Source organism: Epinephelus moara, chromosome 2 (genome assembly GCF_006386435.1).
Source record: "Epinephelus moara isolate mb chromosome 2, YSFRI_EMoa_1.0, whole genome shotgun sequence".
NCBI classification, from domain to species: Eukaryota; Metazoa; Chordata; class Actinopteri; order Perciformes; family Serranidae; genus Epinephelus; species Epinephelus moara.
Genome location: NC_065507.1, coordinates 34,745,211 through 34,770,339, shown reverse-complemented (window position 1 = coordinate 34,770,339; position 25,129 = coordinate 34,745,211). Strand labels below are relative to the sequence as shown.

The 25,129-nt window shown below is 40.2% G+C and overlaps 1 protein-coding gene across 3 annotated transcripts in view; it reads left to right on the top strand.

The window, feature by feature from the left end:
• The window catches only part of pak1 (p21 protein (Cdc42/Rac)-activated kinase 1), a 75,976-nt gene that overhangs the window by 25,884 nt on the left and 24,963 nt on the right, over positions 1-25,129 (top strand). For 2 of the 3 annotated variants that reach the window (XM_050069618.1, XM_050069601.1), the window contains 4 exons: positions 17,343-17,562; positions 19,587-19,681; positions 20,703-20,850; positions 20,966-21,003. In XM_050069618.1, coding sequence (XP_049925575.1) covers positions 17,370-17,562; positions 19,587-19,681; positions 20,703-20,850; positions 20,966-21,003 — 474 coding nt within the window. In that variant the 5' untranslated portion in view covers positions 17,343-17,369. Of the gene's footprint in view, positions 1-14,687; positions 14,822-17,342; positions 17,563-19,586; positions 19,682-20,702; positions 20,851-20,965; positions 21,004-25,129 lie in introns of those variants that run through there. The other variant, XM_050069608.1, reaches the window with a different exon arrangement.

Below are 25,129 nucleotides of genomic sequence, written 5' to 3'. Positions count from 1 at the left end.
AAGGGCGAGGAGAGGGGCTCATTTGATTGGTGTGATGTGTGTAAAACCCACTCCACGCCTTCTCTCCTCCCTCTTTCCAACTTGCGCAGGTAGGAGGGACGGAGGTGGGACAGACGAGTAGCTGCGCCAGCGCGCACGGTGTGCCAAACTTGCAAAATCCGCCTGGCCACACCCAGTTGACGAAGCGCAGGTGCACTGCGCCCCCGCCTTGCCCGGTCTGCGAAACTAGACCTCTATATCATCAAATACTACATATTAAAAGACTGTGGAGCCCAAAAAATTCCCCTACTTTTAACTTATCTTTTACTTCTTCTTTATGTCTCTTTTACTTTGCTCTGCTTTTATTCTGCCTATTTCAATCTATTTCCTTCCTTCCTTCCTTCCTTCCTTCCTTCCTTCCTTCCTTCCTTCCTTCCTTCCTTCCTCCTTCTGTCCTGGTATACTCCAGCCCTTTTGCTTCCCGTAAAACCAATCAGGCCTACTCTGGACAGCCAATCAATCACAGGCATTAAGTCAGCGCTGACCAATGACAGCTACTGATTCAGACCTTTGCTATTATGTCAGACTCACAGAGAGTCAGTGAGGCTTAGGTGATAAATCATTGAGGACCCTTTAATGCTCTTTCCTTCTTGTCTTTTCAGCCTCTTCCGTCCATCTGCTTTATGTCCATGTGGAGGGCAGAGTTGACATTCATGTTCTGTGCCTGTTTTCTGTGTATGTTACAGTTTATTCTGCCTGTTATCAGTACACTTCAGCATCTGTCGATAAGGTGGTGATGATGCAGTCAAAGGCCAAGCCTGTAAAATGTGGTAGAAACCCACACAAAGTGCCCATTTTAGTAAAGGGTCAGTAAACTCCTGAAAAATGTCCAAAAACTGTCCAGAAAATTTTAAACCACAAAATGACCATTTGTAGAACAATTAGTCATTCTATGTTACCTTGAACTTGTACAAGAAATGTAGTTTTTCTTGAATGCCTCAACAGAAAACAGAAAACATATTGATTAATCGGCTGGCTGGGGACCACGTTCAACAACATCATGATTATATCGAAACATCTACTAACAAACTTTCACACTGGTGCAGTAAAATCCAATTCTCATATTCCAGTCATATGCTCAGTACTTCACAAAAACTAACTTTACTTCGTAAAAAAACCTTAGTATTGGAGTCTGGCTTTGAAGATAAGTTTCACGTCATTTCAGTTTTAAGTATTTCTTTTACCATGAAGTTGATTTTATTTCCTGTCAAACCTTGAGGATTGGTACGTGGCAATATAATTCACCTCTCTCACCATTAAAGCATCAGACTTTTATTTGTTTGAGATTTTGTGTATTGAATTGGCTCAGTTGAGCCTATTAATTAAACTTCACCCACATGTTAGAGACATAGCATTAGTCCCTGGATGTTTGGATGAAGGGTTTCATTTTACAGGGCTGTCAGTGTAGATGCTTTCTGGTACAGTAGATAGAGAGGAGGAGGGAGAGGAAACAGAGTGAGTTTTATTAGACAAGCTGAACGGAGAAGGCAGCGTACTGCAATTTCCTCAATGCAACTGACATTTTTGGGCTTTCCTGAGGCATAAAGTGTTTTCGGTTAGTATTGAATAAATGAGGATGTCGATGTGACAAGGTTAGCACAAAGATGTGACTTTGGTTATAAGAAATGTGTTTAGCTTGTTCTTGGTGCATTTTACAAGCTATTTTTATGCTCTCATAAATGTCAATTCAAGAGTTGCATCACTGAGTGTATATCCAAAATGGACATAAACTGGGGTAAAATGGCAGAGGCAGTGACACTGGTTCAGTGTGACAGTGAGTGCAGTTGGGAACATCATCAGGACCCAGTTTGCCCAATAAGACCAGTGAAGCCTGTGCTGATTGTATTACACATCATGTGAACAGTCAGACAGCCTCCAAAGTTTTGGAAGAACTAGTAGCAACTGATTTTATCAGTTTTCGCTCCAGCCAGGTCACTCAGAATTCAGATGTTTGACCATCACTGACCTCCTTCTCATCTTCGCCTCACAGTCTTCAGATTTCTTCCTCAGTGTATAGATGTTTACTACACTGGCATTTGCTGCCTTGCCCTTGCTTGATTTAAATCCTAGTTTCAGCTCTATGGATGGCAATGGCAATCTAACAGTCAATTGGTCCCAAACTGAAATATCTGCACAATTTTTGGATGGATTGACGTGGAAATTGATGATGACATACATCCCCAAAGTTGTCACATATCCTGTGAAGTATCTCAACATGCATTGGACGTGACCCTCTCTCTAAAACAGGAGGGTCAAACGATGTTTTTCATGCTATTTCCTTTATAGAAATATAGAAAACTCAGCTTTTTTTTTTTCAATATGCCTGACCAGCAATGATGTGAAATATAATATTCACTCCTCTGCCTGGTTACAGTGCAGTTCAGCTGCCCCTCAGCACAGCTGCACCACACTCCCCCTCCTGTAACTTCATCATGTCAGGTCTCTGTTTGACTCATGTTTTAATCCTTTGAAACCTGGATTGACAGCAGTTTTCTTGTGCTGCATTCAGAAGCCTTTCAAAGCATTTAAAGAGAGAGAAAATTACTGTAAAAAATATCAAAAAAGGGGAAAATGTCCAGAAAACTATGTTTATGAATATGTTGAATATAATTGTAACTTTTTAATAATTTCTTGCTCATTTTGGGGTCATTTCTCGTTAAGATGCTTGTTGCCTTCTTGCCATGTTTTTGAAAGAAATTTAGCCAATTTGCTCAGGTTTCAAAGGGTTAATGTCTTTCATTCATCATCTGTGATGTTTAAACATCCAATTTCCACATAGTCAAAAAAAATGTGTGTCCTGCTAATAGTTCCTCTCTCCTGATTGGCTGCTGACAGCTAAAGACAATTACCCTGAACAGCAGAGGAGGTTGTTCCAGTGTCTGGCTCAAAAGTTGTTTTGTGGACTTCTCCAACATCACAGTTTTAAGACAGGACTTCACAGCTTGTCATACCTGCTTTCCTCTGTGTACAGACATACAGCTGAAACATGGTGCAGTGATTCAACTTCTTGACTGATTATTTGAAACATAGACATTTTGGAGGGCAGCTCTATCTGATTGACTGAAATGTAAATGATTTGAGCACTCTGCAGAGCAGGGAGAGATCACCCAAATTATCTCAGTAGGTAGTGTGCCAAATTGATTATGTATGGTTTTGGGGGTTTTTTCGCAACACATCCTCTGAAACATACACACACACACACACACACACACACACACACACACAGTGGCCCCTGAAGGTAATATGTTGAGGCGGGGCTGGACAGATGGTTGTATGGAGCAGGTTGTCCCCATGTGTGTGCGTGTGTGCATGCGCGCATGATTCAGGGGTTCTGGGATGGGATGCCTTGCTTACAATAACTTGCATAATCAATGTGCTGCCCACACAGAGACAGACGGACAGCTAGTTAATCACATCCTGTGTGTGTGTGTGTGTGTGTGTGTGTGTGTGTGTGTGTGTGTGTGTGTGTGTGTGAGAGAGAGAGAGAGAGAGAGAGTCTGCAGCAGGGACAAAATTAGCACGGAGACTGTTTTATATAAACCTTTCTCAAACCATTAAAACAAAAAATTTAAATGCTTAAATTATGTCATTTAAAAAATATATACAAAATACGAGCTTTTAAGATGTGCTGTAATAAAGTATTCGTAAGTGAAATGTACATGACATTCACTTAATGGGAATACATAAGAACTGAACAGCAGTATCTTGATATGAACATTTTAAAATATTAGTATTTCATGAAAATCAGTTAAATTAATTTTGGGCCAGCTCTGGCTTTGTAAAGACCAAATCAGCTGTGTCATATATTTTACTGTATTTTACTTTAAATGACACCACTTTACCACTTTATCTGGTATTTTTTCTTTAATTACTTTGTAGTTTATATTTTCTCTTCTGTTCTTATATTAGTTGTATATTCCCTCATTATGATTATTATTATTGTTATTGTATTTTAATTTTTCTATTTATCTGCATTTATTTCTTTCCTTGTGCTGCTGCAAAACCTAATTTTACCTCCGGGGATCAATAAAGGCATATCTTATCTTACATTTTTAATGATAAACAGAAACAGAGAAAAAGACTGAGGTGAGAAAATTTAAGCACTGAATAACAACAAAGAGACGCCTGATAATTGAAAAGTTCTCCAACAAAAGAGCTACTGGTTTGCAGTGAGGATGTTATCTGAACAGGGTACAGGTAGCAGCCCTGAAACACAAAGGTTTATGGGTAAAATGAGAGAGATTTTGACATCTGAAGAGATTATGCTGTATTTTTGCCTCACCTCTGTACTGTAGTTGACGTTCCCTCTGGCAAGGCACTGAACACCTCCGACTGATCTGCTGAAGTGTGTGTGTGTGTGTGTGTGTGTGTGTGTGTGTGTGTGTGTGTGTGTACATGCCTCCTGCTAAGATACAGTCTGTTATTTTGTCACACGCTCTCTTAGTCTCTTCAACCTCTTCATCCTCTTTTCTCTGCTGTACTTTGCCTTTTGTTTTTCTCTTTTTTCTTTACCTCCTCCTCCTCCCCTACTCCTCCTCCTCCTCTCTCTCTCTCTCTCTCTCTCTCTCTCTCTCTGTCTGTCTCTCTTGTTCTTTGTGTCTCTGTGTCTCTCGCTCCATCCCAACCAGGCTTGTCATGTCCTTCGTTCGTGCAGAAGATAATCACCACCCCCTCTCCTCCTCCTCAGTTGCTTTCTCCTCATTTATCGTTTATTATATGTTTGGCCACCTCCTCTTCAAAATAACCATCTGTCTTTCTACCACACACACACACACACACACACACACACACACACACAAGTCCTTTTTAAGTCTCTTCTTTATGCCGCCTTTGCATTATTACACAGCAAGAAACAAAGGCGGCATCGTGTCGCCCAAGTGTATGATTTTAGACAGCATGCCGGCATCATGGAATCAAAAGAGGAGTGATGGGTGTGACATGTAACGCAGCAGCATGGGCCTCTGCAGCACTTTATAAACAATAACAATGGCGTCACATGGCACTAACAATAATTTACTGTGTCTCTGTTATATAGTGGTTGATCTGGTCCTATGCTCAGAGGGTAAGGAGCTCCCGGACTTCATGGTTTTCCCAGTTTGGGGACATTTTTGGCTGCTGTTCTCCGTCTCTGAATTAGCTGCTTACTGCTATCAGCTACTTTTTAAATCTCCCAGCAGTAGGTCACATGCATAACATGGCATCAAAACGTCACGCCGTGCTGTCTATGATCCCATCCTGCTAGCTATCCCATTTATACAGACATCACTTTGGCGCTGTTACTACCTCCAACACCAGCTTAAAGGTGTGACAAGTCTGTTCCCTCATTCACTAATTGCACCTTTTATATAGAAAGACGAGGGATGAAATTTCCACCTTGAAGAGGCAGTGTAAAAGGGGCTACTGATTGCCACCTGGCTTAAAATTTGCGCACTGCTTCTCAGATGTGATTGATAATTAAAGAAAGTCCAGTGTGTGTTTGTGTGTGCGTTTTTGCAGAAACTTCCAGTACTTACATATTGCTATAAATGTTTACTGTTCAGTAGGGCTGCAACTAACGATTATTTTCATTGTCAACTAATCTGTCGATTATTTCTTCGATTAGTCGACTAATCATTTTATCAAAAAATGTGTTAAAATGTTGAAAAATGTTGGTCTGTCTCTCCCAAATCCAAAAATTATTTCATCTAATGTCTTGTTTTGTATTCACGCCGAAGGGTTTTAGTTCACCGTCATGGGGGAGTGTGTAAAGCTGCCAATATTCGAATGTAACAAGCTGCAATAATTTCGGGGCACTTTTACAGTACTTTTCTATGGAAAATGACTCAAACCGATTAGTCGACTACTAAAATAGTCACCGATTATTTTAATAGTCGATTAGTCGTCGATTAGTTGACTAATCGTTGCAGCCCTACTGTTCAGTGTTTAAAATGGTTCTAAAGCATAATGCTGGTGTTATTCCTTAGGAAAGACCCAAACCAACAATGAGCTGTCTCCTAATAATGTCTGACTTTCTGTCTGTGGCTGTCAGCTCCAAGCCCACTGATTTTTACAAAAGATGTAAATCTTTCACAACTGGTCACAGATGTAAAGTTTTTTAGAAATAATTCTATTCAGACAGGAGGAAATAGAGCATTTGTTGGGGACTGTATTCGTCGGCAGATTAATCCACATTTGGTGCTCTAGTGAGTATTTGTGGCTGCAGGACGGTGTATTTGGGACTAAGTCAAAATAAACAACAGTGTGTGTTCATGGTAATAGAGGAACATGTCATTTAGAGTAACAGTGTGGCTCACTGATGTCTTTTTTTTTTTTAACTCTGGGTAAAGCAAACTAAATATGTGTAAAGAGTTTGTCACAGCACAGCATAATGTGTCACTGACCACCCAGCCAAATTTAAATGTTGAAAAATAATCACCAAGTATATAAGGTTAGGGTTTCAAAATTGTGAAAAAATAAGCAATACTCTTTCTTCAGAGACGCCTGGGCGTATGTAACTTGTATATATTACAAGTTTGCATAAAAATTTTATTTGTGAACCAGAGCATGTGCATTTGCGAAACAGATCGTGTGCATTAGTGAGTCCGAAATACAACTGTGAACCAGAGCATTTGTATTCGTGAAAAACCCTGCGTGAGTTCATTCATTATGAGACTGATCTGACCCCATAGAGGCGTGTACCCTCATAGAAATGAGCTGAAGACCGAGTGTCAGCAAGTATCGAAGGTGAAGAACAAGCTACTGCGTAGCGACAAAATCTTGTTCAGCAGCCAACGTTAGCATAAAACACACACCAACTGCAGTGGGCAGTAGGTTAAGTGCCGGCGGGCTCAATAGTCAATTCAGGCTATTCAGACTAAAAGGTATGTTCATGATAGGTATTTTGTGTGTGTTTATATGATTGTAGCATTGAACTCAGTTGTTTATTCTGGTATTTATTAGACTGAAAGAGCCCAGAGAGCTTTCTGAATGTAACAAGCTCACTGGGAGGTGAGCAAAACGGCACTGATGCAAAGCGCGTTAACGTTAGCAGTAACATAATTTTTTTTATATAGTGGCGGAGGGGTTATGTTAAGGGTGGCTCCAGTGTGTCATCGAGTCATGATTTAAGGCCAACCCAAAAACTCTTGGACACAGAATCAGCAGGTAACAGTTTAACAGTCTGACTCCACAACGCAGGACTGTGTGTACTGTTTTCTAACATGTATAATTTGTTCAGCAAGAAATCAGATTTTACTTTAGTTATTTGACAAAAATGGCGGTCTGTGGCACAGAGGAAGAGGTTATATCAGGCTTTGATGAACACACACAATACTTTTTAAGTAAAAGCAAAATAGCAATGAGATTAAAAAAAAATGTAAAAAATTGAGTGGAGTACAGGAGTACTTCAGTTTTATTCAGGCTGGATGATTACAAATATCAGAAGAACAGAATTCTGAAGGATGAACAGTCAGAACAGTCAGGATGTGTTCTGTGTAAACCAGGGACTCTCCCGAGGTTGAAACTTCAAAGACTCAAATTATAATGGGTGTGGTTGGGATGTGTGTGTGTGTGTGTGGACACTGTGCATTTAAACTTGAAAATAGATTCTGTGTGAGGTTGTGTGCTCATATTGGGATTTGCACTTACCCATATACTGTGCATATAATGTGTGTACACGTGCCATCTGGTCTGTAAAATATGTTAAAATATACATTTGAAGTCTGGGCCTTGGGGTTTGTCTCGTTACCGTGACGACACAATGTTGGAATCGACTGCTGACTGATCTCTCCTCATCATGTGCACCCCTCTTTCTCTCTGGCTCTCTGGTCCTTTTTGTCTTCATCACTAAAACCCATTGTGTCTCTCCGCTGTTCATTTCTTTACTTCACAATGCTGTTATGGATGTTTCAGTGTTCAGGAGAAATCAAATGCAGTTGACTCCTCGTCCTTTGTCCGTTGTTGTGTTTTTGTTGTGTTTTTGGCCAGCAGGCCGCGGAAACATCTCTGTCTCTTTGTCTCTTCCTGTTTATGTCTCTTATTTATCTCCTGCCTCACTCTACACACACACACACACACACACACACACACACACACACACACACACAAACACACACACACACACACACTGAGCGTCCCACAGTGTTTCAGTGTGTTGTAACAGCAGGAGCTCCAGGAGCAGGCAGGGGCTCTGTGGCCACGCCATGCCCAGAGACACTGAGCTCTCCTGGGCTACAGCATGGGCGGAGCCCCCCCTGCTGGGTCTGCAAGCTCAGCTAAATGTTTAACAAGGATGGAGGCAGAGAGGGAACTGTGTGTGTGTGTGTGTGTGTGTGTGTTGTGTGTGTGTGTGTGTGTGTGTGTGTGTGTGTGTGTGTGTGTGTGTGTTGCATCTTGAGTACACTAGATTGAATAATTGATCTGCTGCTAAATGTAACTTTAATTTTAAAAAATAGAGCTAACAGATTGGTAGAAATATACTTTAAAGATTTTTTTTTGTAGGATAGCACACACATAAATTTGGTACCAGAAACATTTTCATTTGTCATTTCATGTGTTTCATGTTTGTCCCTTGAGACAAAATCCAGATATGTTACAACACACTCCAGTCTCAGGCTGAAATTAATCAGTTATTATCAATCTTTTCCTTTGAAGAAAAATGGCTTGCAGTTTCTTAGAGCCCTAACAAATCTCTTAAAATTTGGTTGTTTTTTTTTTGTTTTGTTTTTTCCTGACTAACCCTCCAACTCCAATACCCAGACATTCCATATGTTTAATGTCGGACAATGAAATAACAGTATATTCTCACATTTTAGAGGCTGGAACCATCGAACATTTGGCATTTGTGCTTAAAAAATGTATCTGTTATCAAAATAGTTGCCAATTAATTTTCTGGTAGAAAATAGTAGTAGATTAATCAACAACAACAACATTAATCATCAATTTCTATATTTTTCAACTATTTTCTCATGGTTTTGTGTGTAAGCGATTAACAGGACCAGCTATTTTGAATATTGAGAGACCGCTGCAGCTGGCAGCATCAACACAGGCTGCAGTGTAAACACATGGGGCATGTTTGTACCATCAATGTACGTCCACTAAAAGTGTTTGTTGTTGCACTGATAGGCTCAGATTATTATTTTTATAGTGTCTGATTAACATTATGGAAAGAATCCTACAGACATCAACCTTCTTGTTAAAGAGCAAAGTAATTTTTATTTCACCAGAAACAGTCCTGAAATTGCTATCGTCATCTAAATAAACAGTACTTTTGTCATTGTGAAACACCAGTTTGAAGTTGACAAAAACACAGGCTGTATATGAATGTTTTTTAAACTTGCATAAATACATTTATGTTATTCTTTGCTATAGTTCCAGCCTAATTCAGTGCTGTTAGTACCTTTATGTATTATAAGGACTTAGCTGATCAGACTGTTGACCAGTTGCAGGTGAACTGTGTAAAAATGGGTAAAAATTGGAAACCCAGCTCCCACTACAATGATCCAAACCAGGGCAACAGACCTGTCAGATTTTCTTTAAAGTAAATTTTTCCCTTGACAACGAGAATAAAGAGATACAGTGCCGGAGGAGATAGTAAAGAATGTGCTGGGATTAAAATTCAATGACATGCATTAATGTGTGTGTGTATGTGTGCGTGTCAGAGAGGGTTAATGTATGCACGGATGGTTCTGTGTGTGTGTGTGTGTGTGTGTGTATGTGTGTGCGCGTGCCTGTGTGTGCATATTAAGTCTTCTTCCAGTAAATGCGGCTGCAGAGGCTGACATGGCGTTTCCAGGAAGTGCTGACATTTAATGGTAACTGTCTATTGGTGTGTGTGTGTGTGTGTGTGTGTGTGTGTGTGTGTGTGTGTGTGTGTGTGTGTGTGTTTAATAATGTAAGTCTACATGAACCTACACTCTCTGTCTCTGATTTTGTGGAGAGAGATGGAGATAACAGGCGTGTGTGTGTGTGTGTGTGTGTGTGTGCTTCTTTGTAGTGACTGTCGATTGACTTAAGGCCTCTTGTGCCTTCAGAAACATTCATGTGACTAATGGCCAACAGTGGAAGAAGTATTCAGATCCTTTCTTTAAAGCTGTAGTTTGTAATTTTTTACAAAGAAATAACTTTTTTTCATAGTTGTTGAAACTGTCTCTATATTCACACAGCCCTAAAAGAGACGAGATAATCTATGAAAAACAATCACACTCCTCTGCCTACTCTATTGCCTTGTATTGCTTCTAATGGATTTACTGCACATAAACGAAAGCAACCAATCAGAGCAGAGTAGTCTGTTACTCAGCTGTCAATCATATCAGTCACTGCTTGTAACTGCAGTCAAACTGTGAAATTAGGCAGCGTTGATCAAATATGAATCAAGATTCTGTTACTGCATTGTCTATTTTCATCTCAAATGTGTTAGAAACATATTTTAGGTTCTGTTTAGCTGTAAAAAGAGAAAGTTAGTCTGGCTGGTGGACAGTGGTACTTTGGTTCACTGTATCCAACATGGTGGCCAGGCCACAATCTTTAGAATATAGTGACAGTTTCAGCAATTATGACAGTTAGAGAGTTAGAAAGTTAGAGGTAGGAGAAAAAATCGATTCTTAGCTGCATCACGATGCAGACGTGGACGATTTGCATTGATTCACAAATGTCAATAATAAATTCTCTAAATGTTTATAACGTAATGTTGACCAAATGAGAATGTCTAAATAATCTAAGTAATATAGTACATAGTAAATACTTTCTACACCATCACCCAGAGACCAATGTGGACAAGAGGAGAAGTCATCAGCATTTAAACTGGCTAACCAGGACATGCTGGAGCATTAATCAACTTAAAACACCTCTGTGGTGAAGAACATATCTCTATCCTCAGTCTGTTTCACCTTAAATATCCTGCACCCGGCCCACTCAGTGTCTTGCTTTCACCAGAGCTAATGGCGAGAGTGGCTGCTCACAGCTCTGCTGCTGGCATAACGTAAATAACAACTCGGTGGAGCCGCGGAACACTCTACCTCCCCCTCATTTTAACTTTTTGAAATCAAAAGGCTGCAGACCACATATTAATCAGAATGTAAATTGCATTCTGTTTTCGGGTAAATTTCACAGTATGCAAACACTGGATCCTACAACAGCATGTATATATACTATATATATATATATATATATATATATATATATATCCCACAATGGATAAGTGTGAGCAACCACAGATGGATACAATCTGACTGGCACCCCCTGGTTCAAAAGTTTGGGTATGGAGGAAGGTTGAAGGGGAAAAGGACATGGACAAAAGCCAGATGGTGTGTAAGTAAATTAATCTGTTTTTAATCATGGATCACTACAAATACAGTATGCTATGTTTTAAAAGTATCAAATTGTCACAGTGAGAAAAATAAATCATGTATTGAAATAGAAAATTCCCACCCCTACACAAAGTTATCTTTATATAAGTTACCGACTGGATTCTGAAGTAAAGGTACCAATACCACACTGTGAAAATACTCTACTCCAGGTAAAAGTCCTACATTCAAAACGTTACTGAAGTCAAGGTATCAGCAAAATGTGCTTAAAGTACTCAAAGTAAAAGTATAGAAAGACAAGTGAAATGTTCCCTGTCAGTGACTCACTATTATATCTGATGTTTTTGGATTAATATTACTGCTGTGTTAATGTGTGAGTTGCATTTTACTGCTGTAGATGATACAGGATGTGCTTATTGTAAATCTTTTATAAACTGTTGGTTAGTTTAATCAATAGCCATGCATCATAATCTACAAGATCATCATATATTTGTAGCGTGGCTGTCCTGTGAGCACCACGTGTCTCTAAAAAGTCAACTTTTCATATATTTTTTACAGTTTTCAACCAGCATCTTCAGTAATTGGATCATGTTGCTCGTGTGATTTAGTAGCTACAGCTGTTATTTCAGTGTGTCAAGTATCCAGTCAACATTAAAGTCAATGTAAGTAATCAGATCGGACTCTGTTCCCATTATTAAAGAACTTGTACTGGGATCAGGTCCGTATAAAAATGATCCAGACATCCACATCTGATAAGCCCACTGTGCACTGCTCGCTCAGGAGCAAACAGTCAGTTAGAGAATACCTGGTGAACATAGTGGAGCATTTAGCGGCCAAAGAGACAAATATTTCCCTCAGGAGCTGGGAGAGACCAAAAACAGCTGAAAGAGTGTCAACATTGGACTAACAGTCATCAGGTCAACATAAAGATGACGGTGGGATGGTATTGTTGCTCTGTGTTTGGTGGATATGAAAACATTTTTGCCATAATCATATTATATGATATGATGATAATGTCAAATGTTACATTACAGCTTGTTATGCTGCCAATAATCAGTAAATGCATCAGTTCAGATTCAGTCATTCTATTAAATAAGAAATAGATTCAGAGCTGCGGAGAGTCTCAGTTTCTCTGGCAGAACATTCAGAATAATGTGGGTCAGAGAAACTGATCAGACATGATTCACTATGATGTAGAGCAGAGGAGAGGAATCATGCGTGTTAACAGCAGGAAGAGGAGTGTGATGAAAAGAAGGAGGAGGGACGGGGTGTCAGCATTCCTCCACTGCTGTATGGAAACACATGCCATCCAACATGCTAACACACAATCAGTGCCATCATCTAGATGTGCCAACAGTGATGATAAACTCGCCGACTCTTCCTGTTACCAGTCAGCTGATTTATACACAGATTTGATTGATCTGCAGTAATCTTGTTGGTGCATCTCCCGCCCACCACAGCATGTACACTACTTTTACTAACAATCACACAGTCTGATGCGTCATTGTTGATCTGACCACATGTGCGATACTACAGCTGTCCGTGATGAAGGGTCAAAGGTCAGGGAGACAGGTGGAAGGTTTAGTGCCTCACTCAATGGCACATTCTCAGGGAGAAGATGACTCAGGTCTCTGTGTGGTTGGGAAAACCCTTTGACTGTGGTGAAACTCACTTTAATCATCCTGTGATGATCATTTTTAGAAGATCAATGTGTGTGTATGTATGTGTGTGTCATGTAGCAGACAGTGTGTGGGTTTATTTGATAACAGGGCTCTGCTGAAACTGACAGCAGTGTCTGAAATATGAGACATCTGCTGTGTGTGTGTGTGTGTGTGTGTGTGTGTGTGTGTGTGTGTGTGTGTGTGTGTTAAAGATTGACAAAGACTTGTAGTGTTGCCGTCAGGCAGGTTTAAGGAGGCTATTTTAAGGTGGTTTGATTCAGTTTCAGTGCAGTGACGTGAGGTGAAGTCAGTAACAGGGTAGGCACTGTGTTATGAAAGTTAGATAAAACCTAGTAAAGTCTAGTAAACACACACCAGTCAATAGCAAGCAAGTTCTCATCAGAGATGACACAGGAATCACATACAAAACAACTGGTTCTGAAATGTAACTACTGAGCACCAGTAGTCGATATTCAGCATCAGAATGAGACCACCTTTGTCCTTTATTACGGAACAGAGACCAACTATGTTTCTGTCTTGCATTCAGTCAGCAGCAAAAAAATACAATGGTCAATTTCATATGAAGCCAAACATATATGTACACTGACTCACCAATCTGTAAATCTACGCTGCTTTAAGATAACATTCATCTGTTGATCATTCCTGGTGAAAAAAACTCATCCTTACGGACGAGTTAGCAGCACAGTTGCTGATTGCTAGCACAGCCACATAGACAATCTTTTCTTTTGTATCAGTCTGTTTCAAACATTCTTCTGTCTTCTTTGGTGGTATAGGTTTAATGCAGGCTGAGATCGTCCTCCCTCCCGCTATTATTTCCTTTTTGCTTTGAAAATCCAAATCCAACTGCGCACATTTCCAGTGTAGATCTCGATTATACCTATCATATATAACAATTAGCAGTTTTGGCACATTTGTGTAAAAAGTTAAAATAAAAGAGCTCTGGTTTTTTATGTTAATGTTGTAAAATACGGGATCAAAGGGCGCATGCGAAACATGTTCTGTTGGCTTGCATTCCCATTGAATGGGCATTGAAAGCACTGCCTTTCTCCTGATTATTTTTGTACTCAATGAATCAATACATTTCTCATCGCAATGTTTAAACTATTGAATATCCTTGTAATTAACTAAATGAAAAATAGAAATCGCAAGAATAAACAGTAAGTGTATTGTATAAAATATTATTGGTTTAGAAAATGTGATTTATAAGGTAGCCACGGGGAGCACTGCCTTCCCTGATCGCGTGTCACTGTTTCTGTATGTACGTATGTGTGTGTGTGTGTGTGTGTGTGTGTGTGTGTGTGTGTGTGTGTGTGTGTGGTCTGTGTGTGTGTCTGTGTTTAAGGTTGACAAAGATTTGTTCTGTTACTGCCAGGCTGTCTTAAAAGAAGCTATTTTGTGTGTGTGGAGACAAATACTTGTGTTTGTGTGTGACGTGTATGTGCTTTATATCCACAGACAACAAAGGGGTCATCACTTCCCTTTAAACCGTGATTGTTTGTATGTGTGATGGCTGTAAACACGGCACCTCTTTACGTTAGTGTGGCATTGTGTGTGTGTGTGTGTGTGTGTGTGTGTGTGTGTGTGTGTGTGTGTTTGACTGTCAGCTGTATTTCCCACTTCCTCATGTGACTCACCTTGTGACATCATGTCGTGACATCAGTGTCTATGGGAGGCTGAGGTGGTCAAAAGGCAGACAGAGTGCCTCCCTCTCAGTTTCTCTGGTTTGCAGTGGGTCCAACTTTTTCTCATTTTTTCTTTTTTGTTGTTTTTCTGTGGATCAACCTGAAGCTGTAAACATGTTTGTGTGCCTCTGCTAAGGTAAGAGATGGAGAACTTATCAGCTTTAGGTATTTAGATTTAAATTGGGGTGTTCTTAAAATTGATTTTGTAGAGTGAATCTTTAAGGTGAACTTTCACTCTCTTCATCTCAAACATTTTTGCTTCTGATAAAAATCCCTTAGAATATTTTTCTTTTTGTTTCTCTACTCATTTTTGGTCTGCTTAAACCATTTTTGTTATATTTTTTGCATTGTACAATACAGTTCATTTCTCTACTTAAACTGAAACTTAAAACTTCAGTGAGAAGCCATTTTTTTCTTTCCCTGATGACTGAAATAAATCTGTCAGTAAAGTGTTGAAACTGATGTACTGTTATATCTTAATGTTGATGCTCTTCTTTGCTCATCATGATTAGGACGCATTCAAAAACTCTTTTCTTTGAATTGCAGTTTGCAATTTTCCACCCTCCTGTGGGATCAAAGTGTTGTGTGTGTGATGCTATCACACCCCTGCAAACAGAGCAGCTGCTGATCCGAGCTTGGCTCGGTGGGAGGTTGCACCATCGATGCTGTAAACTGTTCACACTTTTCTGAAGTTGTGTGCGAAAAACTCCAATCTGTGAAAAGAGACACAGTGAGAACTGAGTTTGGTCATTTGAATTTTGCTGATTGGTGATTGAACTCACAGAGACAAGCTTTTTATGTTTTTTTTATTGATCTTACAGGTCTTTTGCTTTGCACTGGTTTTCCAATAAAGATCATGTTGAGTTGGACTCAAACAGTTGTATAATGTCTTCTGTAGCTCTAGAGGAGCTTCATCAATTCTGAGAAAATAACCCTGTCAGAGGTTATCTCAGCTTGGGAGGCCTGATGAAAGATGCTATTATGTTGCATTATGTTTTATGGAGCTTGACCCACAATTGGCCCCAAAAGTCAGGATATCTCAGGCTATTTTCAAACCTTTAGTTTGTTTGCCGAGTCTGATTCAACCAGATTAACAACGAAAGTTTGAAACCCACATCAGTCACAGCTGTTCACTTTTTATGTCTTTCATCTTTGTGGAAGTACTATAGATCAAATTACTCATTCAAAAGGAGTTTGTTTTGGTGTGAACAATCAGGGGGATTTGATCTGGGATGTTCATGGCAAAGCAACATATTTTACAAATACTGTGATTTTACATGAAGAGATGCTCATGAATACCAGAATAGAGATGGCACTGCTGGCTGATGAATCTTGGGAAATTGTCTAATAAATTCAGACGAGTGATGAAGTGGAGCTGGTTACCTGTGATTATTGAAGACACCTAAATTTGGTAATTTTTTACATCTCAGAGATACTTAAGAAACGCAACGTTTAGTTGCTTCCAGTGTCGGCTTTTAACTCTTGAATTATTTTTATTTTTTTCGTAGTTAATTATTAAGTTGACTTTGTTGTTGAATATGAAGTAATGTTTCAGGGATTGTCCTAATATAACAAAGTATGGATTTAGGTAGAGGCCAAGAACAAACATTACAACACCAAGCAGTATTTTAAAATGAGACTAGCTGCTGAAAACACCTGCAGAGAACTGACACTGTCAGATAAAATATTCTTGATTAATAAGATTCTTAATGGGGATCAATAGGTCATTGATGAATCATCAGCACCCTTGGAGTCTTTGTGTGTGTGTGTGTGTGTGTGTGTGTGTGTGTGTGTGTGTGTGTGTGTGTTTGTGTGTGTGGGTGTGTGTAGCTCTGACCCAGATAAACTCTCCTCATTCCTTGTGGGTCTTTGGGCAGGTTAGCTTGCAGGGTGAGATTGAGTGTATTTTTATGTGAGGGTGTTGTGGCGAAACCTGTCATTAAAATGTTCCTCTTTGCCTCTTGGCTGCATTTGCAGGTTGTACTTACTCAACAAAGTGTGTGTGTGTGTGTGTGTGTGTGTGTGTTGACTTATGACTAAGTGCTGTGAGAAGGAAAATAGCAACTCTCTGCCTGGTCAAGAGATGACACACACACACACACACACACACACACACACACACACATCATGGTTTAGTGAGTGTAATGTTTGTAGATCAAACAGACCACTCAGTGAGCGAATGGAAACTATATTTATTTTATTTTATTTATTTATTTATTTCGTGTCTGTCTGTCTGTCTTTATTTATTCATTTATTCAGCTTGGACCAGAAGTTTTAGATAGAAAAAATGGATTTTGTCTTTTATTTTGATTTCTTAATATTTTTGCAGCAGACTAAATCAACATCACTAAAGGTATTCCACACAGGATTGTGAGTTACTGTTTGTGAACATGCTTGCAGGCAAAAGTCAAAGTAAACACCAACCACAGATTTATTCTCGTTTGGTGTTTCACCTCGTTATATTCAGCTTTCTTCTATTTTCTGTTTTTGTAAATTGAGCGTTGTGGGGGTTTTTTTACCGTTGTTGACACAAAATCATTTCAAAATAAAGTCATTTGAAATGACTACCTTGGGTTCTTGTGTCCCTGTGATTGGTTGATGATGTTCCCGCCGCTCACAGTGCCTCCTTTGTAAATGGTGTGTTTTTTCCTGTGCAGGAGCGGTTGGCTGCAGCCTAGCTGAAGATGTCTGATAATGGGGAGGTCGAGGACAAGCCACCAGCTCCGCCCATGAGGAACACCAGCACCATGATTGGCTCCTGCAACAAGGACCCCGCCCCCCTCAACCACGGCTCCAAGCCCCTCCCGCCAAACCCAGAGGACAAGAAGAAGAAAGACCGCTCGATCCGATTCATCCTAACAGGAGGAGGTGATAAGAGTGAGTACCGAGGTCACATGAATGTAACTTTATTCATGTATTAATTTTTTTCTATTGCCAAGGTGAACAGGTTGCAGTGTAACTTAAAAACTGAGACTTTCCATCTGTGGACTGATTTTCTATATTGAGGACTTGGGGCGAATTTTACGAGAAATTTATGGGGCTTGTGTCACTGTCATTTATGTGCCTCTTGCCTCTCTTGTGTGACACTAGGTAATGTCGGCCTAGAAATGGGGCTGCTGACATCAACAAATAACCAGACACCAGCACCAATCACAACAGAATCCACACATGCCATGTTTCCATCACCAGCTCACCGTGACCACCACTGCCTCCATCAGTTAGTTTGTTTGTGTTATTGTGTGACTTAGGTGTTTAAATGGGTTAGTTCAGATTCACCAAAGTCATACAATAACAAACAAACTACCTGATGAAGGCAACGGTAGACCAGTAACTCCCGTGTTCTGCGAGGCTAAATTACTGTTTTAGTCAAAAGAAGTCTGGCTTTGAAGAGATCATAGGTAATAACTTCAGTTCCCTGTTGGAACAGGCTGTACGTCAATGTAAGCGGTGAAAATATTCTAATTGCAGTATACACTTAGGTCCCGTTTATACGACAATGATTTCAACTGAAAATGGCAAACTTTAGTTGCGTTTTGGCCGATCGTTTACACGGCAGCGGCATTTTGGGTGCCTGAAAACGCAACGTTTTGAAAGCAGGTTCCAGAGTGCAATTTTTTGGAAACGGTACCGTCTCCATTGTCATGTAAACTTGCAATATGCAGTTCCTCTGAAAACGGAGACTTTTCGCACATGCGCATTACGCTTCCAGTCACTAGGCATGCGCGAGAAAGTTGACCATCACAACAACAATGGCGGACTCCCAAGCTCTGCCTGTGCTGCTCACCCTACTGAATTTATCAACGCTTCCCCATCATAGTGTAGATTTATTATTATCTAGCAACTCCACTTTGTCGTCTGTCCAGACAAACGTTCGTGCGGTTACCATTTTGTTTGTTTATACATCACCGCTCTGTAGAAGGAAGCGTAAGTGTCACACCGCCAACTACTGGCCTGGCATGTATACTGCAGCGTTTTTGATCATTTTTGCGGATCCGTGTACACGGCGATTGCTATCTTCAACATAACCAGTAACATTTCTCTGCCAGGTACCATGTTTTCCTCTGAAGTACAAGTATACAGTGGCTTTTCTGTTGTTGTTTTGTTTGTTTGTTTGTTTGTTTGTTTTTTAAAGGATGCTTTGGGGGCCTTTTGTAAGTTATTTTAAGGTATGATGAGTTAGAATAGTAAATCAATATTCTTCTTATCTAAACATCATAAAAAATCTATAACTGTTTGGGCCCTTTTAGTTGGGGACCTAATGGTAAAGTCCAACCCCTGATTATTATGATTACTCTCTTATTTTCTCATACAGGGTTCACCTGCTGTTCTCTGCACCCTCAATCTAACTAATCTAGACTTGTGCAGGTGGTGTAGAAATGCAGAAAGTCTACTTTGGAATTCCTTTTTTTTCTGGGAAAGGATCCTCAGACCCCCCTCTTTGTCTTTGATTGTCTTTCTTTGTCCCCATTCTTCCTGTATTTTCTTTTCATTTTCATTTTCCTCTGGGTCCTCTCTATTTCCTAAATTTCTCTCTTGTTTTTCCCTCTCTGTTTTCGCTCTGTAGTTCTCCCTTATTTCTCTCAAGATTCAACACTTTTCCATGAATTTTAATGAACTTGGACCTCTTTGTGCCCCATATTTAAGGGTGTTTTTAAAACGATGTCTTTTAGGATATTCTGTTACAGTTGTTTTAATTATTGAAATGTTACAACCAGCATCTTAGCTACTGTTAGAGACCTAAGTTAGGAATCTTTTTTCACTCAAACTTTTTTTCAAAAGGGGAATTTATCATTTTATAATTGATTTGATTCTGAAATATAGCAATCTAATTATTAGAATCTGTCTTGTTTGTTTGGGTTTCCTGAGACAATTACTTTATCCTTTTTTTGTTTTTCCTTCAGCCTATAAGAAGAAGGAGCGTCCAGAGATTTCCCTGCCATCAGATTTTGAACACACCATCCATGTCGGCTTTGATGCTGTTACCGGGGAGTTTACTGTAAGTGTGTGTGTGGTGTTGTGTGGTTGTTACCCTTTTGTGTAGTCACGCTCTGGATTTACCGAACGCAACCGCAGTGTGCGTCTGTGGTGTGCATTTGTGCATGTGGTGTGTTTACATCACTTTTTAATTGCTTACCAAAGGACCCATGTTCGTTGTTGCGTGCGAGTGAGTGTAGAAATGTGTGTGTCTGTGTGTTTGGTACACACACACTTGGCAAATGAACCTTTTTAAATAATCACATTAGACAAAGACGCCTTGTTTAGCTGACTCACTTGATCCGCCTGTCCAGGCTCTTTTAGCTGGAAGTTAAACTGTGTGTGTGCGTGCGTGCGTGCGTGCGTGCGTGCGTGCGTGCGTGCGTGCGTGCGTGCGTGTGCGTGCTACCCTTCCTTCTCTGTAATGGAGGACATAGTTTCTTCTTCTCACTCATACACACATCTACTGTATATGCACATAAACATTTGTTACATAAACATTTGTATTTGCTCAAATTAACACAACCTAAATATAATTCAGCGGGTAAACAACGGTAGAGCAGTGCACAGAGACGGTAGATGGATGGATAAAATGATGGTGTAACATTAGGAAAGATGAGACCTGAATAGAGTGCAGGGATGGAGTGATGGAGCAGGAAGTAGAGGAGTGTGAGTGATGGACTGACCCGGACAGACGACAAAGAGAGAGCTGGAAAACATGGAGATGTGACCCAGTTATGTGACTGAAGTACAAATATGACAAGACTGCCTCGTTAGGACACCATAGGAAGCCTGTGTGTGTGTGTGTGTGTGTGTGTGTGTGTGTGTGTGTGTGTGTGTGTATGTCTTCCTTTCTGCCAAATTTTGTATTAAGCTATTGTCTGAAGCTCACTGTGCATCATGAAGTCATGAAAACTTGTGACACAGCTCATCAGTAGGTAAAAAAAAAAATACAAAGTGCCCACGGAATAAAAGATAAGTAAAACTGTGTGTGTGTGTGTGTGTGTGTGTGTGTGTGTGTGTGTGTGTGTGTGTGTGTGTAGGGTATGCCGGAGCAGTGGGCCCGGCTCCTGCAGACGTCCAACATCACCAAACTGGAGCAGAAGAAGAACCCTCAGGCTGTCCTCGATGTTTTAAAGTTCTACGACTCAAAAGAAACGGCCAACAGCCAGAAATACATGAGTTTTACAGGTACACACAAATACTACACACAATGCGACGCACACACCCACACAAACATGTGCATGTCTTGGTCTTCCTACGTATTGTTTTTTCTTATAATTTTTTTGTGTGTTTTTCCGTGCAGATAAAAATGTAGATGCCTACAGCTCCTCTACCACAACGGTAAGACCACTCAACAGTTACAACTGTCCTGTGTCCCTCATACAGCCATATATAGCCCCATTTTCACCAAAAACTTTAGGTGTAGTACCTTTATTACCATGCGTAACCCATATGGACATGTAGCTAGACCAGGGGTCAGCAACCTTGGGCACACGTGCCACCATTGGCACGCCGAAGCTAGACTGATGGCAAATTAGCAATAAGTATGCAAGAGTTTTTGAAATGTATTATCTTTCATGAGAAGCGCTGTTGAAATATATAATAATAATAATAATGATAATAATAATACATATATATCAAAGCCTACCGCTCAGTTATGCATTGTATGTGTGCAAGAGACAATAAAAACAAATGTAATGGTCAAAGTTGTCACATTTACATTTAAGGTGTGTTGATAGATTCACATCATCAACACATGCATTGAGTAACATACATGAAAACATTACACCTTAAAATTTGCTGGAAGCTGCCGGCAGTCAGTTCAGTGAACTTGATTATTTTCTCTCAGTCTATAGCTGCTGATTACCAGGAAAGGTGAAGAGACAGCAAATCATCCTTTCATTTTTTCATTATAGTTTACAAATGTTTATAAAACACAATACTACAGTGGTAGGAATAGTGGTTACATAACCTTCGAAAACCAGCTACAACTCACCCCTGAGCAAGAGTGTCAACTCTCTGTTGACCGTATAACATACTGCAGTGTATGAAGCTCCACCTTTTAGCATTGGATCAGCGTGCTAGATACCTCAACAGAGGGTGATGAAAAGTGGAAACGGTAAGGAACGGTTTTGTTGGTGCCATCCACAACTTCTCACCATGGAATTGCAAAAGAACCACTCTAATGTTAACCAAACTGAACTTAACTGAATCAGACTCAGAAATAAGGTTTGTGACTGAGATGGCATGTATGTGAACTAGGGATGAGAATATTTTTGACCAGTTTTACATGTTGGTCTGTAGGTTAATTATGCTACTCTTCAGTTTTCTGTGCTGCACACCAAATGGGTCGGGAGGGAGCAGCTAACAGCATTGCTCATATGTCGATTCCCGCTAGTAACATTGTTCTGACCCAGCAGTGTTACTGTGGAAATATTGTGCCTACCCTCTGGTCTCCCCCCATGTTGCCCTGGTGAGTAAGCGGCTAAATTTTGAGGGGTCCACTTGTCTGTTGTTTCCTCTCCTCCTGTGAGGTGGTTTGTAGCAGCTGAGAGTGAGGCAGAGGAAACACTGTGATTCCAGGCTCAAGCTAACATTAACTACATAAACATGGACATTCAGCCGCAGCCATGGGCCTATATCTGGGTAGCAGAAGGTTAAACTATTGGCAAAATCTTCACTCCATATTTGAAATGCTTTGCCTATATTGACAGGTGGGGTTTTTTTTGTTGTTGTTGTTGGACTCTCCTTTTGAGAAGGCTGTCTTCCTTTATTAGGTTGCGTTTCAGGGTAGACAATTTTTGCCATTGCTGAAATAGCAACTCTCTCTGCAGAACTTTCCGCCATAGAATCAGGCTTTTACTGAAGGGATGTGCACATGGATCTGCATTTGTAGAACAGCCAAAAGGAATGGCCTCTCTGAAACGACCTGTCATTGGCTAAAGTCTCCCATCAGGGGCTAGATTTTCTAAAGCCTGAAAACACAGCCAGGAGGAGGTGCAGAAGTCTAGTTTTCTCTCAGTTCACTTGAATTACAGTATCCTCAAAATTTAATATGGGAGTTTGCACAGTGATGCCATAATTTAACCGCCTACCTCAGCTTTAAAGGACACAAGCATGAAATGTCCAGCTTGGCAGTGAAAATGTAAAAATGCATGAATAAAAATTAAACATCATAGAACTGCCTTGAACTAAATTATCTATAGTTTACTGAATCAACTGTAAAGAGTCAATAATTAGATTATTAAAATGTTGTTAAAACTAATATGCATTATTATCAGAAAATTAAAACTAAATTAGATGTTAAGATAAACCCTTTGTCAAAAATGAATAGTAAATCATGTCTGGAGTCCAGTGGGTGTCACAGAGTGCTCCACATTACAAACATCAGTTTTTAGCATCCATGTTAATAAAGACATCGCTAATTTTATGTCAGAAGACACGTACAGGCTAAAGTTTGGGGGTAAACAGGGTTGAGGGTAAATTCCAGAGGAGACTATCTGGCATGGAATTGGAACCTGGATGTCATCTGTCAGGGTGACAAGCAATGAAAGGATTAGGAGAGGAAGGAGGGAGAGCTGTTACAGGGTGACACGATGAGAAGATTAAAAGGAGTGGAGGAGATGAGGTGTAATCTACCATTTGACAGACCAGAGAGGAGAGAGAGGAACTGATGGAGTGAGATGAGAATACATTTGGAAGAGAGTAGAGTGTAAAAAGAAGTGGATGAGGTTGAAGACATCTTGTTAAGGTGCAGATTGTGTTTTCTGAAACTGTTTTGTATTTGTGGTGTTTAGGTTTGATGCTGGTGTTGTTTCTGTCTGACCTCTAGGTTGATTGTTGTTCAGTTCCCTCTTTATTTATCTGGGTCTTTCACACTAAGCAAAATTATACTGTACTTACTGTTTTGGTTTTGCTCCCACTTTTCATCAGTTTTGTTCACAAATTTGTTAAAAGCCTGTTAGTGAGCTTATTGCCAACATTATCTGTATTCCATCCACCTGACAGGTGTGGTATATCAAGATGCTGATTAAGCAGCATCAGTACTACACAGGTGTGTCTTGGGGTAGTCACAGTAAAAGGTCACTCTAAAAGCTGCAGAGAAGATGCAGGAACGGTAAGGAGCGATTCTGTTGGTACCATCTACAACTTTTCGACATGGAACCGCAAAAAGAACCGTTCTAATGTTAACCAAACTGAACTGAACTGAATCGGACTGCTTGGTAGAAACAAGGCTTATGACTGAGATGGCGTGTATGTGAACTAGGGATGAGAATATTTTTTTACCGGTTTTACATGTTGGTCTGTAGGTTGATTATGCTACTCTTCAGTTTTCTGTGCTGCACACCAACTGGGTCGGTTGGGAGCAGCTAACCGCATCACTCATCACTCATGTGTAACCACACCAGCTCAGGACCTCCACATTGAGCTTCATCACCTACAAGGTCATCTAAGACAAGCCACCTGAACAGCTGATGCAACAATTGGTTTGCACAACCAAGGAATTTTTGCACAAACTGTCAGAAACCATCTCAGAGAAGTTCATCTGCATGTCCATCATCCTCAGCAGGGTCCTGCAGGTGAAGACACTGGATGCAGTGGTCTTGAGCTGGTGTGGTTACACGTTGTCTGAGGTTGGATTTACTACCAACGCTTAGTATGCTATTTACAGAGATAGCACTGGCGATCTGAAGCGGTCAGTGGCGAAAAAAGCACTTTTAATGCGCAAACTTATACGGGACGCATTTGCCCCCGTTACAGTTTTAGCTCGTTTTGCGGCTGCTGGCTGTATCAGCCTCCCTCAATACTGAACCAATTTTAGAACGAGTTGTACCTATGAATCATACGCACACATACACATGGGGAAATAGGGCCTAGGTTGAAAAATACCGAAGTTATCCTTTAAACCCGTGAAAAATGTGAGCAAAACCAAAACTTCTGTGTATAATATGCAGTGGTGGAAGAAGTATTCAGATCCTCTACTGTAGTTAAGGTACGAATCCCACACTGTGAAAATAACCTGTTACAAGTAAAAGTCCTGCATTCAAAACCTTAAATTATCATTATTATTATTATTATTATTATTATTGAGTATTAATGTAACTACTGCATTGATGTGTAGGTTGCATTTTACTGCTGTAGATGTTTATGATCTACACCTAGCTTTCATGTAGATATTAGACAATCCTTATGTGTACTTATACAGTATGTTCTAGTTTAAAATGATACAGGTATTGTTCCTGGTATGCGCAAGTGCACACTTGTTGGCCAGTTGCATTTCCAATACAGGACCAACTGTATTGCAGGACCACACACATACACACACACACACACACACACACAGGAAGCTTTGTCTCTGCCGCAGTGCAAATGTCTGGAAGGTGCCTTTAAACAAAACTATGTAGGTGAGAATAAACAGAAGGAGGGAGGCAGAAGTGATGATGATGATGCCACACCTAGAGGTTGC